Source organism: Sorex araneus, chromosome 1 (assembly GCF_027595985.1).
Source record: "Sorex araneus isolate mSorAra2 chromosome 1, mSorAra2.pri, whole genome shotgun sequence".
Taxonomy (NCBI): domain Eukaryota; kingdom Metazoa; phylum Chordata; class Mammalia; order Eulipotyphla; family Soricidae; genus Sorex; species Sorex araneus.
In genome coordinates this window covers 231048719-231070341 of record NC_073302.1, presented here as the reverse complement: position 1 = coordinate 231070341, position 21623 = coordinate 231048719, and the positions used below count along the sequence as shown (strand labels likewise).

The 21623-nt window shown below is 37.2% G+C and overlaps 1 protein-coding gene across 3 annotated transcripts in view; it reads left to right on the top strand.

The window, feature by feature from the left end:
• The window catches only part of RAP1GDS1 (Rap1 GTPase-GDP dissociation stimulator 1), a 228224-nt gene that overhangs the window by 112689 nt on the left and 93912 nt on the right, over positions 1 to 21623 (top strand). For 2 of the 3 annotated variants that reach the window (XM_055131090.1, XM_055131083.1), the window contains exon 5: positions 21086 to 21232. The exons of the other annotated variant lie outside the window; for it this stretch is intronic. In XM_055131090.1, coding sequence (XP_054987065.1) covers positions 21086 to 21232 — 147 coding nt within the window. The remainder of the gene's footprint in view (positions 1 to 21085; positions 21233 to 21623) is intronic. 3 annotated transcript variants of the gene reach the window in all.

Genomic DNA, 21623 nt, shown 5'->3' with positions numbered 1-21623 from the left:
CCAGAAATGGTTTTCCTAGGTCATATGGAAGCTCAACTTATAGGTTTTCAAGGAATGCCCATATTTTCCAGAAGGGATGAATGAGTCAGCATTTCCACATACAATGAAAATCCCATTCTCCCCACATCCATGCTAGCACTGGTTGTTTTTGCACTTTCTCATTTTTGCCAGTCTCTGTGGTGTAAGATGATATCTCATTGTTTTGATTTGCATCACCCAGATGATTAGCAGTGTAGAGCATTTTTTCATCTGCCTTTTGACCACTTGTATTTTTTTAACTATATGATGTTAAATTTCATTGACTAATTCACTCATTTTTAAAAAAAAATTTATTTTATTATATTGAATCACCGTGAAAAAAATTACAAAGCTTTCAGGTTTAAGTCTCAGTCATATGATGATTGAAACTCCATCCCTTCACCAGTGCACATGTTCCACCACCAAGAACCCCAATATACCCCCCTCCCACCCAGCCCCCACCTAAGTAGCTAATGATCTTCATTTTATTCTCTATACTTTGAATACATTCAGTATTTCAATAGAGAACTCACTATTATTCTTTGGAATTTCCCCCCAAAATCAGGCCTGCTGAAAAGGCATCATTTAATAATTTTTCATTGCTGAGAATGAAGATTCTATGAGCTCGCACGGCCGCTGTCAATGAACATACAGATGTAGATGTCATTCTACATTTGGATTTCTGATATTTTAGTTCAGTTCACAGTCTAGATGCATTTCTGTAAGAAGCCGCTCTGGGTGGCAAAATGGGTTAGAAGACCTCTTGGATCATAGTCTTTAGGAGCAGAGGGTCTCTATTTCTTTTTTGAGGAAGCGTCTGTTCATTTCTTCTCCCAATTTTTAATGGGATTGGAAGTATTTATCTTGTACAGTTCTAGTAGTATCTTGTATATCTTGTATATTAACCCCTTATCTGATAGGTATTGGGTAAATATTCTTTATCATTCTGTGGGCTCTCTCTTTATCTTGGTCACTGTTTCTCTTGAGGTGCAGAAGCTTCTAAGTTTAATGTAGTCCCATTTATTTATACTTGTTTCCACTTGCTTGGTCAGTGGTGTTGCATCCTTTTTTTAAATTAATTTTTTAAATTTTATTGAATCACCGTGAGATAGTTACAAGCTTTCATATTTGGGTTACAATCTCACAATGATCAAACACCTATCCCTCCACCAGTGCACATTCCCCACCACCAATATCCCGGGTATAACCCCCCTTCCCCACCCTCCCTCAGCCTCTGTGGCAGACAATATTCCCCATACTCTCTCTCTCTCTACTTTTGGGCATTATAGCTTGTAACACACATACTGAGAGGTCATCATGTTTGGTCAATTATCTACTTTAGGCATGCATCTCCCATCCCCACTGGTTCCTCCAGCAATCATTTTCTTAGTGATCCCTTCCCTATTCCATCTGCCTTCTCCCCTCTGTTCATGAAGCAGTATTCCAGCTATGGAGAAATCCCCCTGACCCTTGTATCTACTGTCCTTGGGTGTCAGCCTCATGTGATGTTATTTTATACTCCACAAATGAGTGCAACCCCTCTATGTCTGTCCCTCTCTTTTTGACTCATTTCACTTAGCATAATACTCTCCATGTTTTGGTGTTGCATCCTTAAAGATGCTTTTAGCTTCAATGTCTCCCTACATTTTCTTCCATGTTTCTTATGGGTTCAGGTCTGATATTGAGGTCTTTAATCCACTTTGATGTGACTTTTATGCCCAGCATTAGACAAAAGTCTGAGTTCATTTATTTGCAAGTAGCTGTCTAGTTTACCCATCATCACTTGTTGAATAGGCTTTCCTTGCTCCACTTAATATTTCTTGCTTCTTTATTAACGATTAAGTGATCATATACTTGAGAGTATGTGACAGAATATTCAACTCTGTTCCATTGATCTATGTTTCTGTTTCTATTCCTATACCATGCTGTTTTAATCACTACTGCTTTGTAGTAGTGTTTGAAGTTGGGGAAGGTGATACCACCCATTTTCTTTTTCCCAAGGATTTCTTTAGCTATTCATGGCGGTTTATTGTTCCATATGAATTTCAGGAGTGTTTTGTCTATTTCTTTGAAGAATGTCATGGATATCCTGATAAGGACCACATTAAAGGTATATAGTGCTTTGGGGAGTACTGCCATTTTTTAAAAAAAATTTATAAAGTTGTTCACAATAGTTCATTGCAAATAATGTTCCAACACCAATTCCACCACCATGTACCTTCCCACCACCATATAAGGAAAGTGTATTAAGATTGTTGTATTTCATCCTGGAGCCATCTAAGCCCTTTTATAAGAGATTACAAGCATGTATATTGAAACCAAACAATGTGTGCCACTTTTGGCACATCAGTGGGCCAGAGTGTAAGAGGACCGGCCATATGCTCCAGGATGTTCTGTATTGCTCTTTTCCGGGAGCTTTATTTCATAGTCTCTGGGTCTCAGCCTTTGATGAGATTATATGGCACTGGGGGCAGTTTGTGGGTGTGACTGTCAAAATACTAGAAAACTGACTGTGGAGCCGGTGGGAGGAGGCCCAGTCTCACTCGAGTGGGCTTGGAGATCTCAGTCACGGATTCCATATATCTGGTTTTTCTGAAGGCTCATTGTAGGTGAGGCTCATCCAATCTGGTGGAGAGAAACTTTGAGCATGACTACGGTTGGGTTCTGGAGGTTTTCAGCTGCTGGGGTGTTGCTTGAGGTGGGGAAGGAAACTCAACCCATGCCCCTCCGAGGTGCCCCGGTGAAGACAGCATGGCGTGGGGTCAGGGCATTCTGTGAGTACTGTCATTTTGATAATATTATTCCTCCCTGTTCATGATCAGGGGATGTGTCTCCATTTCCTAGTGTCCTTTTTTCTATTTCTTGAAGTAGTGTTTTGTAATTTTCTTTGTAATGGTCCTTCACTTCTTTAGTTAAACTAAAGAAAGAGTATTTACCTCAGCTAAATACCTGAGGTACTTGATTTTCTGAGGTACTATTGTGAACGGGACTTTTTTTTTTAATACCTCTTTCTTCTCTTTCATTATTTATATATAGAAAGGCCATGGACTTTTGGGTGTTGATTTTCTGCCTCTTTGCTATACAAACCTATTGTTCCTCGGAGCTTTTTTTGTAGAACCTTTAGGATTTTCTCAGTATAGTGTCATATCCATATCATCCACAAATCTTGATAGCTTGATGTCTTCCTTTTCTATCTGTATGCCCTTGCTTTTTCTTTCCTAACTGCTATGGCAAGAACTTCCAGTATTATATTGAATAGGAATGGTGAGAGCGGATAACCTTGTCTTGTGCCCAATCTTAGAGGGAAGACATTTAGTTTCTCCCTATTGAGAATGATGCTTGCCATGGGTTTATGGTAGATTGCTTTGACTATATTGAGGAAAGTTCCTTCAGTGCCATTTTGCTGAGAGTTTTCATCATAAACAGGTGCTGCAAATGCTTTCTCTTCATCTGCTGATATGATCATATCTTTTTTCCTTTTATAGGTATGATGCATTATTTTAATTGACTTGTGAATGTTAAACCATCCTTGCATCCTTAGGATGAATTTTACTTGGTCATGGTGTATGATCTTTTTGATGAGTGGTTAGATTCTGTTTGCTAAGATTTTGTTGAGGATCTTTGTGTGTGTATTCATCAGGGATATGGGCCTGTAATTCTCTTTCTTTGTGGTATCCTGCTTTTGGTATCAGTGTGATACTTGCTTCACAGAAACTGTTTGGAAGTGTTTCCGATTCTTCAGTTTTCTAGAAAAGTTTACAAAGGACTGGGAATAAGTCCTCTTTAAAGATTTGGAAGAATTCACTAGTGAATTCATCTGGGCCAGGACTTTTGTGTTTGTGGAGACTTTTTATTACCGGTTCAATTTCCTTGTTGGCCATAGTTTCCCTGTTGGTCAGTACTCTAGGTCTTCTTGGTTCAGTCCTGGGAGGCTTTAGGAATGCAGGAATTTATCCATTTCCTCAAGGTTTTCTTGTTCATGGCATGAAGATTCTAAAAGTAATCTCTGAGGATCTTTTATCTGTAGTTTCTGTTGTGATGACCCCTTTTTGTTTCTGAATCAGTTATTAGGGTTTTCTCTCTCCCTTTCTTTGTGTGTCTTGCTAGAGATTTATTGATCTTGTTTATTTTCTCAAAGAACCAGCTCTTGGTTTCATTGATCTTTTGGATTTTTTTTTTTTTGGCTTCCATCTCGTTAATTTCTGCTCTGAGTTTTATTATTTCCATCCTCCTGCCTGCATTGGGCTCCTTTTTTTGGTCATTCTCCAAGCTCTTAAGCTATGAGGTTTGGTTACTTATGTGGGCTCATTCTTCCTTCCTGAGGAATGCTTGTAGACGTATAAACTTTCCTCTTTTCACAGATTTTGCTTAGTCTCATAAGTTCTGGTAACTCGTGTATTCGTTTTTGTTTGTTTCCAGGAATCTTTTGATTTCTTCTTTGATTTCCTTTCTAAGCTACTCATTTTTCAGTAGTGAGCTATTTAATTTCCAGGTGTTTGATTTGATTTTCTGTTGGTGTATGTGATTCACTTCTGTTTTCAGCTAATTGCAGTCTGAGAAGATCGTTCATACAATCTCTGTCTTCTTTAATTTTATGGAGGTATGTTTTGATAGCAGAATGTTGGGTTCAATTTTCTGATCCATCCTGCCACTCTTTGTCTTTTAAGTGATGTGTTTAGCACATTGACATTGAGAGAGATTATTGTTATGGGGTTTTGTTCCATCTTTCTGCCAAAGTTTGGTGTATTTGAGGGGCTTGTCTTATCTTAGTATAGCCTGTTTAGTTGTTCTTGTAACCATGGTTTTGAGTCTGTGAAGTTCCTGAGTTATATGAAACTGTGAAATTATTTGTTTTTCCTTCCGATATGAATGAGAGTCTAGCTGAGTAAAGTATTTTGGTAAGGCTTTTATTTCATTGAATTTTTTCATTATGTCCCCCACTGTCTTCAGGCCCTGAGGGTTTCATCAGATAAGTTGGCTATAAATTTTAAGGATGCTCCTTTATAGGCAGTTTATTTCTTTGATCTTGCTGCTTTCAGAATTTTGTCTCTGTCTATGGTTTTCATCATTCTGATCAGGATGTGTCTTGGAGTATTTTTACTTGGATTTATTTTAGTTGGTACCTTTCGGGCCTCCTGAATCTGGTCACATGTGCTCTTCAACTCTGGGAAAGTTTTTTCACAGTTTCTTCTTCCTAAGGGTTTTCTCCCTGTCCCTTTGGCACTCCCATGATTTTTATGTTATTCCTTTTGGCTTCATTCCAATTTCCTCTTGACATCTTGAATTCATTTTCAGGCTCTTTTCCATTTTCTGCTGTTTTCTGGATATTATCTGCATCTCATATTGGAGCTCACTATTCTGTCTTCTGGACTAGTTTCTTCACTGACTAAACTTGGTGGACTTCTGCGTTGCTTTACCATTGTGGCCTGTTTTGTTTAGATTTTCACCCTCAGTTCTGTTGTTTTTGGTGTAATATTTATTGAGCTGAGGCTAATGAATTATTGTCCTAATGTGTTTTTGGTAATGGGTTGCCCTAGTAAAAGTTCCACCTAAGAAACTAATTTCTTGTTTTTATGGCATAAGGAGGGGAAGAATAACTTGTGGCCCATTAGTGGCCATGTTTCAGTTGCCACCCCCACTGGGCCTGTACCTGGGTTGGGGGAGATGAGTAAGTCCTTGACAGTTGCCTGCTAGTGGCGTGGCCCGCCTGCGTTCCGCCTGTGTTCCTGTCCCTCAAGTGATTTGGGCTTAAAAACCCAGCCACCTGGCTATGGACGCCTCCCCCACTGGGCCTGTACCTGGTTGCAGATGAGTGAGTCCTTGGAAGTTGGCTTCTATTGGTCTCACATGCCTGGATTCCTGTCCCTTGGAGATCTGGTCTTACACACTCGCTCTGCCTGAGCCCGAGGCTCGGGACACCACCCCCACCAGCCTGTACCTGGGTGGGGGAGATGAGCGCCTCCTCAGAAGCTGCTAGTGGCACGACCAGCCTGGGTTCCCATCCCTTGGAGAGCTCAGTTTTGTTTCTTTTCATTCATGTCTGACATTATAGACAGAAGTTTTTCTTTGTGTTTTCATGATCTCTCTAATATTACCATTTTTTTATATTTAACTTAAATGGTTTTATATTTTCAAATAGGTTATTTTAGGGTTGCATATAGCTATTTTATAAAATCTGGCCATTTCTATATTTGACGTGTGCCATTTAAACCCATATGAATTTAATGTAACTTTTATGTGATATGCTTGAAATCTACCATCTTGCTAGTTGTTTTCTGCCTAACCTATTTTCTCTTTTTCCACCATTTTCTACCATCATTTGGGTAAATTGGAGAATTTTCATTTTTCACAATATAAAGATGCATGATATATTTTGTCACAATCACCTTCAAATATTATACTAGCTTCAATTGAATACAAACTTTTAAATGTATATTTCCATATCCTATCTTCAATAATATTTGCTACTGTTATAGTGTATTTATTTTTTCATATTTTAAAATCTTCACAGTATATTTTACTTCAATCAATTTATTCCTTAAAAATAAGAGGGAGGGGCTGGAACAATAGTACAGTGGGTAGGGTTTTTGCCTTGCACGAGGCCAACCCAGGTTTAATCCCCAGCATATCATATGGTCCCCTGAGAATCGCTAGGAGTAATTCCTGAGTGCAGAGCTAGGAGTAACCCCTGAGCATCGCCGAGTGTGACCCAAAAAGCAAAAGATAAAATAAAATGAGAGGAAAAGTTAACATACATTTATGTTGATAATTTTCAGTGGCATTCATTTCTTTGGGTAGGTCGATTTCTTTATCTAGTTTTATATACTTTCTGCCTGGAAATCTTTTGTTAACCTTTTTTACACAACAAATTTGCTGCAAGTGAATTCTCTTAACTCTTACATTTTTTTTGAAAATTGGCTTATTTTTGCTGAAAGATGTTTTCACTACTATATAATTTTTGTTTGCCAGGTTCTCCCCACCCCTCCCACACCCTGAGTACTTAATTGCATAGTTTTGGATATGGAGAGTATTGTATTCCTTCAGTCTTTAATACTGCAGAATAAACTTTTAACTGTAAATTTCCATATCCTGTCTTCAATAATTTTTGCTATTATTCATCTTTTATGTAGTATATTCATCCTTTCATATGCTAAAATCCCTACAGCTTAATCAATTATTCCCTTAAAATCCTTCCTTTCTTCTTTTCTCCCTCCCTCTATCTCTTCCTCCCTCCTTTTCCTTCCTTCCTCTTTTTCCCCTCCCTCTTTCTTCCCTCCTCTGTGACTGCTTGCCATCACTCCATACCTATACTGCAGAATGGTTCTGTCTACACTCTTGCACCTGTATCAGCAGTATCCTATTTCACACAAGTGACTTGAGGGCATTTCCCTTTTACCATTTCTTTGCAGAGTGAAAACTCATTTTTAAACCTTTTGATGCTTACTAAACAGCAAAAGTTCAGGAACAGTGAATTAATGAAGAAGGAAGCTATTACTTTCTTTTGATTGTTTCCATGTCACAGGTTCTGCTATGTAAGCTCTTAGTTAAATAATATATGAAATATTGTTGAGATATGTTATTTGCATGAAAATCATTTCTGTGAGTTGTATAAAATCTGAATATATAGTAAAGGCTTACTTAATGTTAAATAAACATTTTTTTATCTTTACTGTGAAGTTTGAGTACATTTTTTTTTGTAGTTTGTTTCCTACACCTATTGTGTCAATAGTACCACAACCTAGTGTCCTTGAAATAACAGATTTTAAAAAGTTATAATTGTGAATATTGTCAGTCCAGTTTAAAGATTTCCACAGGGTGTGCTCTCTCAGAAACCTGTAGGTGAGGAGGCCTTTCTGCCTTTCTCCAGTAAATCTAGCCTTAGGAGTTCCTTGGGATATGATAGCAGATTGCACTCTCTAACTCAGTATTCACATGGCCTTCTTTCCTCTTTGTGTTCTGTGTATTTACAGGGCCTCTTTCTGCTGCTTTCTACTCCTCTTATAAAGTTATAAACTAGTATATCTTAATCACATACGCATTTACCACCTTTTCAAATAAAATCACATCCTGAAATATTTGAGCTTATGTGGACATATTATTTTGCAGGGAGAGGAACATATTACAACCATATAAACAGAAGTCTCAGAAACAAGCTTGCATATAATAACATTATGTCACACACTTGAAGATATAGTAAACCACTGATTTAGAAAGGCAGACTAAGAATATACTCATGAATAAAGCTATCATAATCATATTTTAAATTCTTGAGCAAGTTTTTAAAAATATTTTTTAATTGAATCACTGTGAGATACAAAGCAGAACAACAGTTACAAAGTTGTTCATGATTGGGTTTCAGTCATACACCTGTCCCTTCACTTGTGTTCATTTCTCAGTACCAGTGTACCCAGTTACCCTAAGACCCTCCTCCACACCTGCCTCTGTGGCAGGTACTTTCCTTCTGTCTCACTCTCTCTCCATTTTACTCTCTTTAGCAAGATTTTTTTTTTCTTTTCCTTTTTTTAGTTTTTTTATTGATCGATAGCACAGCAAGTAGGGCATTTGCCTTGCACAAGGCCAACCTGGTTTTGATTCCTTTGTCCCTCTGAGCCCAGCAAGCTACCGAGAGTATCCCACCCTCACGGCAGAGCCTGGCAAGCTCCCCAAGGCGTATTCAATATGCCAAAAACAGTAACAACAAGTCTCACAATGGAGACTTTACTGGTGCCCACTCGAGCAAATCGATGAGCAATGGGATGACAGTGATACAGTGATTTTTATTGAGCAACTGTGAGATACAGTTAAAAACTTTAATGTTTGAGATTCATCTATACAATGATCGATCATTCATCCCTCCACCAGTGCAAACTTTCCACCACTGATGTCCCCGTTATCCCCCCAACTTCCATCCCAGTCCTTACCCTGCCTCTGTAGCAGAAAATTTCTCGGACACTCTCTGTCTTCTTTTGGACATTTTATTTTTCTCTAATTTTCCCACCACAATTCAAGCCTGCCTTCCAGGGGCAGACGCTAGATCATTTATTTTCCACTGCTCACTTTCTATATCATGAAAGATAGAGTGTCCCGCTTCTGAGATTCTAAAGTATAAATGGTTCAGTTCCAGAGACACCTCTGGAGGGAGCTATTCCATTGTGGTTTGGAGAATTAGTCCTGACACCCACATACCTGGGCCTTGCTTATAGAAGCTCATGGTTGCCAGGCTTCCATCTGGAGAAGGCAGGGAGACTGCACCTTTAGCAAGAATCTTGATGCTAATTTTCAATTCAGGTAAATGTAAGTGAATTTAAATTAGCATTGAAAAAAATCATAGTTTAACTAGAATATAAACTCCATGTGTATAATGTTTATTTGCAGCAAATATGTATGATATTAAGTGAAATTAAGAAAATTAATAATTTCATTAGAAGTGAGATAGATTGGGGTGTTTCAGAAACATATTTTGCTTTCTAAGACCGGAATTTCAGAATCCGTGCCTGGCAAGCACTAAATATGACTGGCATCCAGTTGTCAGGTATACTACTCTTCCTGTATCTTGTTCTTCAACCCCAAGTATTTAGAGCCTTGGAAGACCAAAATAATTCCAAGGGCTGGAACTCTTAGTATCCATGTGGGAAATGAGAACCAACACACACACACACACACACACACACACTCCCAGAACACCAAGCCAGTAGCCTTCAAACACCAAAGACCCCGAAAATAACTAATAATCATGAAATTAGTAAACTGTAGTTAGTGGGCTTATCGTAGGACCAAGGCCTCTCAAAGGATATACATATCTGTCTTAAGGTAAGTCAGTCAGGGCTTGAGGGTTGAGGCGATAGCAGACATATATGGCAGACATAAAGCAAACAGATTCCTGAACAATCAGCCTGATTTTTAAACAGATGAGAGGGCATAGACCAGACTTCAGCCCAAGGGATTGAAAAGCAACAGAGAAGAGATTCATGACTCATGGGCCAGGAACCCAAGTAGGACTACAGATAAAGTACAGCAAAGTACCACCTGTCAGACAGCTTCCCAGTGAGGATTCCTGGCGGTAGAAACATCTAACTTTGATTGGGAATCATAGGACAGCACAAGAATCCACACCCCCTTCCCTGCCCACCGGCACCACCTCCATCTCCCCTTCAGTCTGCAGGAGGGCAGCAGTGAGTGGTGCTAGAGTGTGGAGGGCTGCTCTTACTACTCCAGGCTACAGATGCGAGAGACTGGTAGCCAGCAGGATCATGGAAGCAGGTCAGGCACAGATGGAAATCTTGAAGCCATAGCACCACCTACTGAGTAGAAATAATAGAAAGGCATCTTACTACAAAGTTGTTGGATTTGAATTAAGGCAGGTAAGCCGAGTGTAGAAACAAAAACAAAGTGTAGTAAACACAAAAATGTAAAGAGCAGAGTAATATGCCTGCAGCCAGCTAGAACTTTAAAATATATAGAAAACAATGATAATCAGGGCAAAAAATATTTAAAACAGAAGAGTGTTTTTAATAAAGATTTGACAGGAATAGAACAGAATTCTAAATGGTTTTCATGAAAGAGATTTAGAAGAATAACTCATTAGGAGTTAGCAGTTAGTATAGCAGTTATGTCATATCCCAATCTGGGTTTGATTTCTGTCACCACAACTTCCCCCTGCACTTCCTGGTGTGACCCCTGGCACCATCAACATAGTGGAGGTGGCCCAAGAATCCCAAGTACCACAGAATCTGAGGAGCATTGTTCCTCAGACTCTTGCACTGAACCTATGTCCAAGAATCCTCTCTGGTGGAAGCCCCCGGCTTCCTGAGCATTCTGGAGCCCCCATGGCCCTAAAAGAGTCACAAAACGTAGCTCAAGAAAAAATATAGCTGGAGTGATAGCACAGCAGGTAGACCATTTGCCTTGCACAAGACCGACCCGGGTTCGATTCCCAGCATCCCTTGTGGTCCCCTGAGCACTGCCACAAGTAATTCCTGAGTGCAGATCCAGGAGTAACCTCTGTGCATCGCTGGGTGAGACCCAAAAAGCAAATAAATAAAAATAAATGTAAGGGGCTTATAGAAGATTTTTTTAAAATCAAAATCTGAATAACTTAAAATTAAGAATGCTCTGGAGAGCTGGAAGCTGGAAGAGAGTAAAGGGATTAAGGTACTTGCCTTGCATGCAGTTGACCCAGTTTGTGTCCCCGGCATGCCCTGAACCTGTCCCAGAATCATCCTGGAGTGCAAAGTCAGGAGTAAGCCCTGAGCACAATCAGCATCCCCCCCCCCCCCAAAAAAAAAGTGGTATGGAAATAGAATGTAGCAAAATAGTGGATCAATTGAGCATATAATCATTTGGAATTTAGTAGAATTTCTTTCAGGGTTGCAAGCATGATTGAACATGCTCATGTCACTGATCACTGTGTCAACAAATTGAGCCTTGTGATTGTCTTCAATCACAAGGCTCAAGATGTAGACAAAGGCATTAGATGTAGATCTTGTATCACAAGATGTAGATAAAGGCATTGGACAAGATCCAACCATCATTTATAGTAGTTGTTAATAAAAAGGCGTAGAAGGAAAGTACATTAACAGAATAAAGAACATATATGATGAACCTGGGTTAGGAACTGGAACGTCAGAAGCAAGACGAAGATATGTACTGTCAGTTTTACTATTCCATAATATTAGAGGTAGTAAACTAAGTAAAGAGACAAGAAAAACAAGTACAAAATTTCACATCGGAGGGAAAGAAATAAGTACACTGACAGTATTTGCAAATGATATGACTTCATGCATAGTAAACTCTAATGAGTCCATGAGTAAATTATTAGACATAACTAAGTACAATAAAGTTACATGCTACTTAATTAATATACCGATTTATTTTCCTTTTTGTCTGTAAACCAAAAACTATCATTAAATAGTTAATGATATTAACTCAGAAAAAAATGCATTACAGAAAGAAACTGAAGATGATGCAATAAGAAAGCTATCATTTGCTTGTGGATTAGAAGAATTAATGTGGCTAAAATGGCCAGCTAAAGCAACATGCACATCAGTGAATTTCCTATCAGATCTCCAGTGGCAATTATTTGAACAGAAAAACCATAAAATTTGCTTGGACTTAGAACAGAAAAATCATAAAATTTATTTGGAAATACAAAAGACCCCAAGTAGCAAAAACAATCAAAAAATGTACTGTACGTTCCCTGACTTCTAACTGTAATACAGTGAGACAGCAGTCAGAACACAGTGATACTATATCATTGCCTTAGTGACATTCAAGTTTTCCTGTTTTTGAAATCTTTGTCTTTATAAAAAAAAGTACGAAGTTAAAATTTCAGATTTCAGATAATAAAATTTTTAATTTACACTCTAGCACTACCATTCCTAGAATTTTATTATTTTCTAGTTAGCTCCTCAGAGACTATAATCCACAACTCTCCTCTTAAAAATTACTCCCTTGTGTTGAAAGTAAATCTTCTCTCTTTCAAGTACTCTTACTAGCTATAACTAAAACTACTCTGAACTACAAAGTGGTTATAAAAGACTCATATTGTACTCCTAACTAGCAGTGAAGGAAATAAAAGGAGGATGTTTGGTCTGACACTTTGTATTCTTTGTGAAGCAGGAAACACTGATCCTTTAGGGAATTACAGAAGTTGGAAAAGTTGTGACTGTTTGAATGGGTCATCCTGGGTAATGTTAGATAGCATGTAGAAAGATTGTAGCATAGTTTAGTACTTTGTCCATGCTTGGAAGGCCTGTACATTTTATAGAGTTAAAGAAATGATTCTGTAATTTCCTTATTCTTTGCTTATGTTTCTAAATATTTAAGACATTTTTTTTAATTTAATGATTAATAAGGATAGGGCAAGAGGCAAGATAATATTATTCCTAGAAGATGATATAAAAAGAGAGTGCTAAGAAATGCCTGAAGGTGAATTCAGGATCAAGAGTTATATATTCAGAAATAATAATATTGTTTAATGTACTAGAACTGAGCTGGCGCGATATTGCAGCGAGTAGGGCGTTTGCCTTGCACAAGACCAACCCGGGTTTGATTCTTCCTTCCCTTTCGGAAAGCCCGGCAAGCTACCGAGAGTATCTCGTCTGCACAGCAGAGCCTGGCAAGCTACCCGTGGCGTATTCGATATGCCAAAAACAGTAACAAATGGAGACTTTACTGGTGCCCGCTCGAGCAAATCGATGAGCAACAGGATGACAGTGACATGACAGTGACAGTGAATGTAATAGAACAAAAGAAAAGCTTATAATAAAATTCACTAAAAGTAAACTTTTATATATTTGTAGAATGATATTAGAGTTCAGTAGTAGTTAAAGAAGATTACTTGTTTTAGGGAGCAGATAATATTAAGTTTAAGAGGCGTATTCTTTAAGAGCGTTAGCAATTTATCACTCTTAGCATGATCTTAATGAATTTTTCACTTCATGAGTATATGAATATGAAACTGTTATTGTATATGTTTTCAAACACAAATTATATATGACATAGATTTTGTGCATTAATTCATCTGCTTAATGTAAATTTTGGTTGTATTTTGTGCAGTTGTTAAATAGATTCTTATTTGTTCATGGGTTTTCAAAAGATTTTAGGAGTGAATCTCCATCCCTACGTTTTGCTTCCCTAGAGAAGAGGATGAGTGAGGGAGGCCATTGTAGCTTGGATAGCCTAGTCCTGGGTCTCTGCCACTGCTTTGGTTTTCTTTCCCTGGGGGCCCCTGTGCAGATTGGTTAGGCTTTAGGATTATGTGGTCTCCGCTGATGGCCCTACCCCATTTTCTCCTCTAGATGGCTGCACTGAGGACCAGTTGCAGACCACTGACTGGAGGTACATCTTGAGGATCACCTGGAACAGAAGCAGTGTGCTAAGATGGACTATAGCTAATTGGTGCTTGGTACTCCTTGGGTGGCATGGACTGTCCCATTCAGTAAAAGTTCAGTGAACTGATTTAAGCTTTTCCCGTGTTGTGCTTATAAATCCTCCTCTGCTGAATGGACATGGCTCTCCGTTGTTCATCTCATGTTACATTAACATCCCTTTTTTAAAAAAAAAATTATTTTTTGCTTTTTGGGTCACATTTGGCGATGCACAGGGGTTACTCCTGGCTCTGCACTCAGGAATTACCCCTGGCAGTGCTCAGGGGACCATGTGGGATGCTGGGAATTGATTTTCTGTGACATGAAGAGAAGACTGATTCAGCTTTTCAGTCATGTGAAATTCTGGAGCTCTTCTTTGACAGTCCTTAGATTGGAAACCAACTGGTGTCCCTAGTAAGAATTAAATTCAGATATCCTTCATTTTAGTTAAGAATTCTGATAATCATCATGACATGGTTTTCTTAATCCATTTATCATAATATTATATCCAAAGTGCATGTGCTATCCAAAATGCATGAAAATAATTTGTATCTATCTATTCAGTACCTTTCTGTTTAGCTGTTGGTTGCCTTAAACTTTAGGGGAAGCCATAAATGGTGGTATTTAGGGTACTATGCAGGGTCACAGGTCAGACTTAGGGCTCCTGCAGGCAAAGCTTATTTTTTTGTTTTTTGAGCCACCTCCTTGGCACAGTTAAAATATCTCTATACAGTGTGCAATTTGCCAAATATTCTAACCTTTTCTGTCATGGGCATGTGTAGACTGTGCAGAGCCGGCACTGTTACACTTGTGGGCAGTATGTGCAGGATACTCTTTGAAAGAGAATAGTGGGGCTCTACAAAGTCCATAATGGTTAGAACATTAAATGTGTGATGGTTAGAACATTAAATGTGAACTATATAAAATTAAAATCCTTCTGTGGGACTATATGTGGTGTTGGAGGTCAAACTGTTTGCAAAGCAAGTGCATTTCCCCATATTATCTCTTAGGTCCCATAGACATACTGAATTGAAAATAGACTTTTTAAATTTAAATTTGATACTAAAAATTTCTGAGAATTATGAAAAAGATGATTTTACACTACAGAAGTAGAAAGTAACATAAATGTATAGCTGCTTAACATATAAAAAATGTTAGTTATTTGCAAAGTTAATTTTAGATGACATTTTGTTGCAGATAATAGCTTTTGCATTTGAACTTTTCTTTTGACCTTTTATTTCTAAATGTCATTTCTAATAAGAATGATAAGAGCAGATTTTGTTTTTACTGTGGATATTGCTGAAGGGCTTCTGCTTAATTCATTTTATATTTTTAAATTTTTTCTTATTTCAGGAACCATGATTTACAATCATGTTCATGGTATATAGAACATTTCAACACCGTCCCCTCAGGAGGGAATATTCACTTCCCTTCATCACCTTCTATCCACCCCTTCTTTAGATAAGGTCTCTTATCTAAATTCTGTTTGTCTTTGGCCATAGTTACTTTCTTGCTATGTTTCTTTATCTCGTATAGAGAGAGTTCACTTTGTATCTGTCCCTCTACATCTGGCAAACTTTATTTAGCATGGTACCCTCAAACATCATTTAATTCTTATCCTGCTCAGAGAGATAGCTATTATCTTTATTTCATAAAATAAAGAAATGCTAATTTATGGAAGTTTAGGTAGTTCCTTTCCAAGCTGGAAAGTCTCAGGACTGAGACTTTCATAATCTATTACTATCTGAAGCTCTTCAATCCCATACTGCCTTCAATAATTTTCTTTGTTAGACTTTTTTTCAAGGTCTCTGAGCCTTCTAACTTCTTTTTTTGAAACCAGTAATGATATAAAATGATAGAGACAATGTTGTTGCTGGTGTTTTTAGAAGGCTTTCTTACACTTAAATAATTTAAATAAAGAATATTTAAACATTCCAGAATTCAGCCTATCAATCTGAGTCCTTACATCAGCCTTATACTAGTTTCAGTAACCACTTGACTTTTTATACTTTTTTCTTTTAAATTCTATTATATATGTAACAGTCTACTTACCTTTCTCTTCATTCCTTCCTTAAGTTGCTTTTTTTCTTTTCATGTACGTAAACAGTTAACTGCCTTATTGATTGTATACAGTGAACTCTCAAAAACCTGCTTCTGTGCATTATGGAGAAGGTTCATCTTCTTCATTAGATTACCTAGCACTATAGCTCTATCATCCTGTTGCTCATCAATGTGCTCAAGCGGGCACCAGTAACATCTCCATTGTGAGACTTGTTGTTACTGTTTTTGGCATATCGAATACGCCACAGGTAGCTTGCCAGGCTCTGCCATGTGGGCAAGATACTCTCGGTAGCTTGCTGTGCTGTCTGAGAGGGAAGGAGGAATCAAACCCGGGTTGGCCACGTGCAAGGCAAAGGCCCTCCCCGCTGTGCTATTTCTCCATCCTAAACTTTGGAAAATAAACAGTACCCAAGTGGTGGTAGATGGTGAAGCAGCAGGCACTCTCATGTACTCTCCTCCTGCCACTCTTGAATGAGTATGGGCACTAGCTTTGGAAGTCTGCCATTATCTAGGAAAGTAGATATGTCACTTTCTATTAACCAAAAAAGACTATCTACACAGTGTAGATTATAGGCCAAACTAGGAACAGACTATTATCAAACAAATATTTTGCGGTAAGGATACATACATTTTAAAGTGGCTAAATTCCATAACGTTACATTAACCGTACAAAGGTTGATACACAACCACAACTACAATATGATTTCATTTTTTGTTTTGTGTTGTGTTTTTGGACCACAGTGAGCAGTGCTCAGGGCTTACTCCTGACTCTGTGCCCAGGGATTGCTCCTGGCAGGGCTCGGGAGGGGTGCCAAGGATCTAACCTGGGTTAGCCATGTGCAAGTCAAGTGCCCTAACCCTCTTTCTGTTGTTCCACCCCCAACATGATTCCAGTTTTAAAACAGTCCATAAAGCAAGCAAACCAAAAATCATAATTTGACAGTTAAAACAAAGGGAAATTGGTAAATCATTTTCTTTTTTATATATATATATTTTATTTTATAAAATAGTTCACTGTGTTTCATTACATTTAACATTCAAATACCGATCCCACCAGCATTACACCTTCCCATCACCATATTTGAGATGTTTCCATTCTGAACCCCAATCCCTGCCCCAAAGCAGAACCAAAATAATATATTTTGTATTGTTTATTATGAAAAACTGCTGAAAATGCTACAAAAAGTATCCTTAGAGCAAAGAGTGTGGAGATTGTTGTATTTTACCCAGGGGTCATTAAGCCCTTCTATAGAGTTCACATACATGTTGTTAAAGGTTGAGCTTTGTGTGCTTTGTATGTATGTATGTGTGTGTGTGTGTGTGTGTGTATACACACACACACATATATATATATATGGGTAAATCATTTTCATTCACATTCTTCTCTAGCTCTCTCCCTCCCTCTAGCTCTCATTCTACCCTCTACCTTCTACTCCTCTCTTCCACTTATTCACCTCTCAGCATCATCAAGGGAAGTAGCATTTTATGAAAATCCGCCAAAAGGCTTCATTTTTTTTTCCTAGTAAATATTTAGTACCTACCATATGGATCGAGCGATAGCACAGTGGGTAGGGCGTTCACCTTGCGTGCCACCGACCCTGGTTTGATTCCTCTGCCCCTCTCAGAGAGCCCGGCAAGCTACCAAGACTATCTCGCCCGCACAGTAGAGCCTGCCATGCTACCCGTGGCGTATTCGGTATGCCAAAAAAAAAACCAATAACAAGTCTCACAGTGGAGACATGGTGCCCGCTTGAGCAAATTGATGAGCAATGGGATGACAGTGACAGCGACCATATGGACTGAGCAATAGCACAGCACGTAGGGCGTTTGCCTTGCACGAGGCTAACCCGGGTTCGATTCCTCCATCCCTCTCGGAGAGCTCTGCAAGCTACCGAGAGTATCCCGCCTGCGTGGTAGAGCCTGGCAAGCTAGTCATGGCATATTCGGTATGCCAAAAACAATAACACGTCTCACAATGGGATGACAGTGCTACAGTGCAGTGCAGTTTATACCTTGTGCCGGATAATCAGTTGTATCACTTGTCATTTCGTTGTTCATCAGTTTGTTCAAGCAGGCACCAGTAATGTCTCCATTCGTCCCTGTGGCATGCTAGTGTAGCCCAATCGTCTGCTTGCTCCAGGAACACGAAGAGCCTCAAGCCGTTCATTTTGACATCTTTTGACGTCCCTGTGCCAGATAGTAGAATACCAGTTTAATAAACTTTTCTTTCTTATTTCTGAAACGTAATTACCAGACCATTCTTCCAGAATTATAAAGAAAGTATGGTACCCTTTTGATTTCAATCCCTAATTTTCCCTAGTGTGAAGATTGTAATTTTGCTAGAAATTACTTTATTTGACATCCATTGTTAAAAGAGTATAACAGGGCTTAAAGGGCTCATATACTATACTTTCTCCAGTATTTGGATGTTTCATAATGGTGGTAAATTTAGATTACATTTCTAGAGTTGACAGTTGAAAATGCTTTGCAAGTTAGACATTACTTATTGGAAGATTTTCAATTGTGAACATTAAGGGATATAAAAATTTATATAAGAAACTTTTTAAGAGAACAATAACAATACTCATCTTAATGTCATAACATAAAGCTATATAGAACTATCTTTACCATATAAAACAATTTGCATTGATATTTGCAGTAACATGTGGTCTGATAATATACTTTGAATAATTTGTAAGATGATTCAGATGTACTGTGTTATTAGTTTTGGTAAAACAAAAGAGCACAAGATTATAAGTTATTGCTTTGCATGCTCATAATTCTTTAAAATGTTTTTGTTAAGCTCTGTTACTTGCCTAGCTGATTTGTCAAAATAGAAGAGGAAAATTAACTGCAGAAACATTTCTGTAATGGTCATTAATATTTCTTTCTGCTCAGTTATCTACTGTTCTTTCTTCTCTAGTATTAATTTAACTTCCAGTAGAGAGATTCAGTGTATGCTTTGCTTTAGGCTCTCAAAATAATGTGTGAGTCAAGATTTTTAAACAATCTGAATAGGACGAAAAGAGAAAGAAAGTAGAAAAAGAAAGAAGCAAAGTAAGAGAAGAAAAACATTGTGTTGTGTTTGAAGTTGTGTTCTTTTTTATTGCATAAATAAGTTTGTTGAACAAATTGGGTTGTTGAATTAGTGGGTATTTTATAGCTGAGTGTTGAATAGAGGCCATCTTAGGTCTTTTCTGGGAAGTCATTTGTAGTAAATCCTGTATTGTAAGTGTACTCCATATTATTTCTAAGACTTTGTTTCCTGGTACATATAATTAATTTAAGGTTGCTAAATCTGATACTTGATCTTAGCCAAAAGGCCAAGAAGCGATGAAATTGCTAAATCCTAACCTTGCATAATAAATTTTTGAAAACCCAAATTTATTCAGTAATTAGAAAAAAATTATTTACATGCCTTTAGGTTTGTATTCCTAATGTTCAGTTTCCTTTCATATTGTCCACATGTAATTACCCAAAAATTTACAGTTTACATTTAGTTGTTTTTGTTACTGGAAAATAAAGCTTTCAGAATTAGATTTGTACCAGAGCTATAATCAGCATTCATAGTTCTCAACTATAGTAGCAATATATGAATTTTCTCTAATCACTGATTAACATAGTATTCTTTTCTGCTTTGGCTTATTGTTATAATAAAACTAGTTGAACATGGCTTAGGAATAAGTGGAAGAAATTATTTGGTTTTCATTTAAGATAGAATTTCTTTGCATTTTCAATGTTCTGAAGCTAATTTTTACTAGGCCCTGTTACATAGATTTTGTATAATTCATACTGTTATTATCTAATATAATCCTATATTGATTAAAATATTAGACCTCTTATAGTATTTCATTAGAAAGATGAAAATAGTTCCTTTGCTAGTTTCTTAGGTATAGATCCTAGGTGAGCTGTTTGTTCTACTGATCCTTTTGTCATACTTATGTAGTTGTACTTTCAGTGTGACAGCCACTACCAAATCTGGTTATTGAGCAGGCTCTGACATGTAAGTGTAAACTACACTCTGATTTTTCAAGATTTGCTACAAAAAAAAAGGGTGTACCATTTTTCAGTAATAATTTTAGTATTGATTGCATGCTGGACTGATATATTTTATATATATTAGTTGGAATAAAGTTATAATCAGATTAGTTTACCTATTTTAGTTTTAATGTGGCTACTAGTAAATTTGTGCTGTTGGTTTTGCGGCCCCACCCAGCAGTGCTCAAGGTTTATTCCTAACTGTTTAGGGAACCAGATGTGGTTCCTGGGATTGAACCGGGATTGACTACATGCAAGGCAGGCACCTTACCCGTTGTACTCTCTCCAGCCCAACAAGTAAATTCAAACTAAAATTTGTGTATTTCATGCCTACTTGATTTTCGTGTCTACAATGCTTTTCTAGAGTATATTTTTTTTTATAAAGATCACATAAGGACACTAATTTTAGAAAAGTATTTCATTTCTTGTCTATGGTCAAGGTTAAAAGATATTCTAAAGCTACTTATATGTTCTGAGAGCTAATAACATTTGTTTTATGTAACATAAGATATATGTGTGCGTGTGTATGTGTATAAAACTGAAACATAAACTTGAAAAAGAAACATACTGTGGCCTTTAGAAAATGCTGTAAATATATCTTAATCCTAATACTACTTAAAATTACATTCATCTGATCTAGGTTAATACCATGCCAAATAGGTTTCTTTGTTAATATATTGGCTTGAAAATCACTGATAAATTGTATACTTGGTGGTTCCCAAACTGAGCAAAGAAATCCCAAGAAAATATCTTCTGTCTCTTACATATATAATTGTCTTTTGTGAAAGGGTGAAAGAGAAATTTCATCATTGACATAAATTCCTGGAGCAGAGAAATTCTTTAAGGTCCTAGATGATGCCAGTGAGAATAATCTTTTTGAACAATCTTTCAAAATTGTTTCTTACCCCCATCCCACTCCCATTTCCATGGTTATTTGTTTTGTTTGTTTGATTTTATCCAAAAGGAAATATTTAGTGCCCTGTCTAGTTTTATTTTCTACTTAATCACTAGCTATGGATTAATACTGTTATATTTGTATTTGGAATTGTAAGGTACGTTTCTTTTTTCTTTTCTTTTTAATTTGACTCTTTGTTTTACAGATGAGGGCAGAAGTGCAGTTGACCAAGCAGGTGGTGCACAGATTGTAATTGACCATTTAAGGTCACTGTGCAGTAGAACAGATCCCGCCAATGAGAAGCTCTTGACTGTCTTTTGTGGCATGCTGATGAACTATAGCAATGAGAATGGTAAACAAAATTGAAAACTTGCTTTATCTCTGGGGGAATTTTTAAAAATCATCATTACTAGTGCAAAGTAAAAATTTAGAAAAATTAGGAGCAAAAAAATATATAAGTGGAATATAAAAGCAACCAACATAGAATTTCAATGTATCAAAAATAAAAAAGTAGTCTAATTTGTTAAATGGGACTCATTTTTGAAGAGTTCCCATGTTAATATCAAAAATAAAAACTAATGGTATAATTTAAGATTTCTTGATAAGAACATTTAAAATAAATATTAAAACAGATTTATATCTGTTTTCTTATACTAATATTAGAAAGTAGCTTTAAAATGTAAACACTGCATAAATGAAATAATTCTGCGTGCATAGTATATTTGTAGGAATTAAAAATTCTT